The sequence below is a fragment of the Perkinsus marinus genome (genome assembly GCF_000006405.1).
Source record: "Perkinsus marinus ATCC 50983 genomic scaffold scf_1104296957528, whole genome shotgun sequence".
Taxonomy (NCBI): Eukaryota; Perkinsozoa; order Perkinsida; family Perkinsidae; genus Perkinsus; species Perkinsus marinus.
The window spans coordinates 1-932 of NW_003207100.1; the positions used below are offsets into that span (position 1 = coordinate 1).

General features: G+C 47.1%; 1 protein-coding gene across 1 annotated transcript; it reads left to right on the forward strand.

Annotated features, from left to right (window-relative positions):
• Nucleotides 1-400: 400 nt before the first annotated feature.
• Pmar_PMAR016831 (hypothetical protein) lies at nt 401-826 on the forward strand (the record flags this gene model as incomplete). Its single annotated transcript, XM_002774751.1, has 1 exon — nt 401-826. A coding segment is annotated over one exon (426 nt), but the record flags the coding sequence as incomplete, so codon positions are not given.
• Nucleotides 827-932: the final 106 nt, after the last annotated feature.

A 932-nucleotide genomic window follows, 5' to 3' on the forward strand; every position in this document is an offset into this window, starting at 1 on the left:
TGAGTCAGAGTTGAGAGATTTGAGGCATGATAAGATTGCGGCCACTAAGGATTTGGCTTTTGATCCGTTCAGCTTCTTTTCGCCAACTTTTCCTCAGTACTTCTCTCAACTCCATCAACCCGACCCTACGGTGGAGGCTGCTGTTGTGGCAGCCCCGAAGCCTGATGTTGGAGATGGCCTGTTATTTAATGCTAGTCCGGTAGAGACTGGTTTTCCGGTTGTTAGATCGGTATCTACCTCTTCTAAGGACCCTCGACATGATGTTCTTGGTTTGTTGCCCAAATTTGAGTTGAAGGATGCCGTAATTACTTCTCAAGAACGCCGCCAAGCTCGAAAATCGGTTAAGGATATAGAGCTTTTGAAGGGAGGTGTCTTCACTGGTAAAGGTGATAGCCGATCTATGCGACGAGTACTTACCTATGTTCGTGATGTTGCCATTGAGGAAGCTTTCACGGCATTAGAGTATCGGGAGCTATTGAAGCGTCAGATTTCTCAGACTGCTCGAGCTGCTGTTCATCCTCGTAGGGTCACTACTCAGCCTGCTCTTATTCAAGAGCTGCGACGAGAGGTCTCAAGCTTTCTATCACTTTATGGTCAAGGAGACTCTGGCAAGTTGGATTCTTGGAAAAGCCTACTATTTTTATCACAAGGAAAGTCCGAGAAAGTTGCCACCTTTGCCCAGAGGTTTGATGACGCCTATAATGATGCGGTATGTCTTGGTAATGTCATAGATGATGCTCAGGCCGCACTGCAATTTGCGTCATCTTTGAATGAGCAAGTGGTGAGGTCGGTAATCCGAGCGTGCGGTCCATGTGCGGAAAAACGGGTGAAATTGGCCTCGTCTGGTGGAAAAATTCTTATGGTCAGTCGACGTCAGACCTCAGTGGTGTGTGGTCCACAGTATATGCTGATACTGCGGATATATTGGTTAA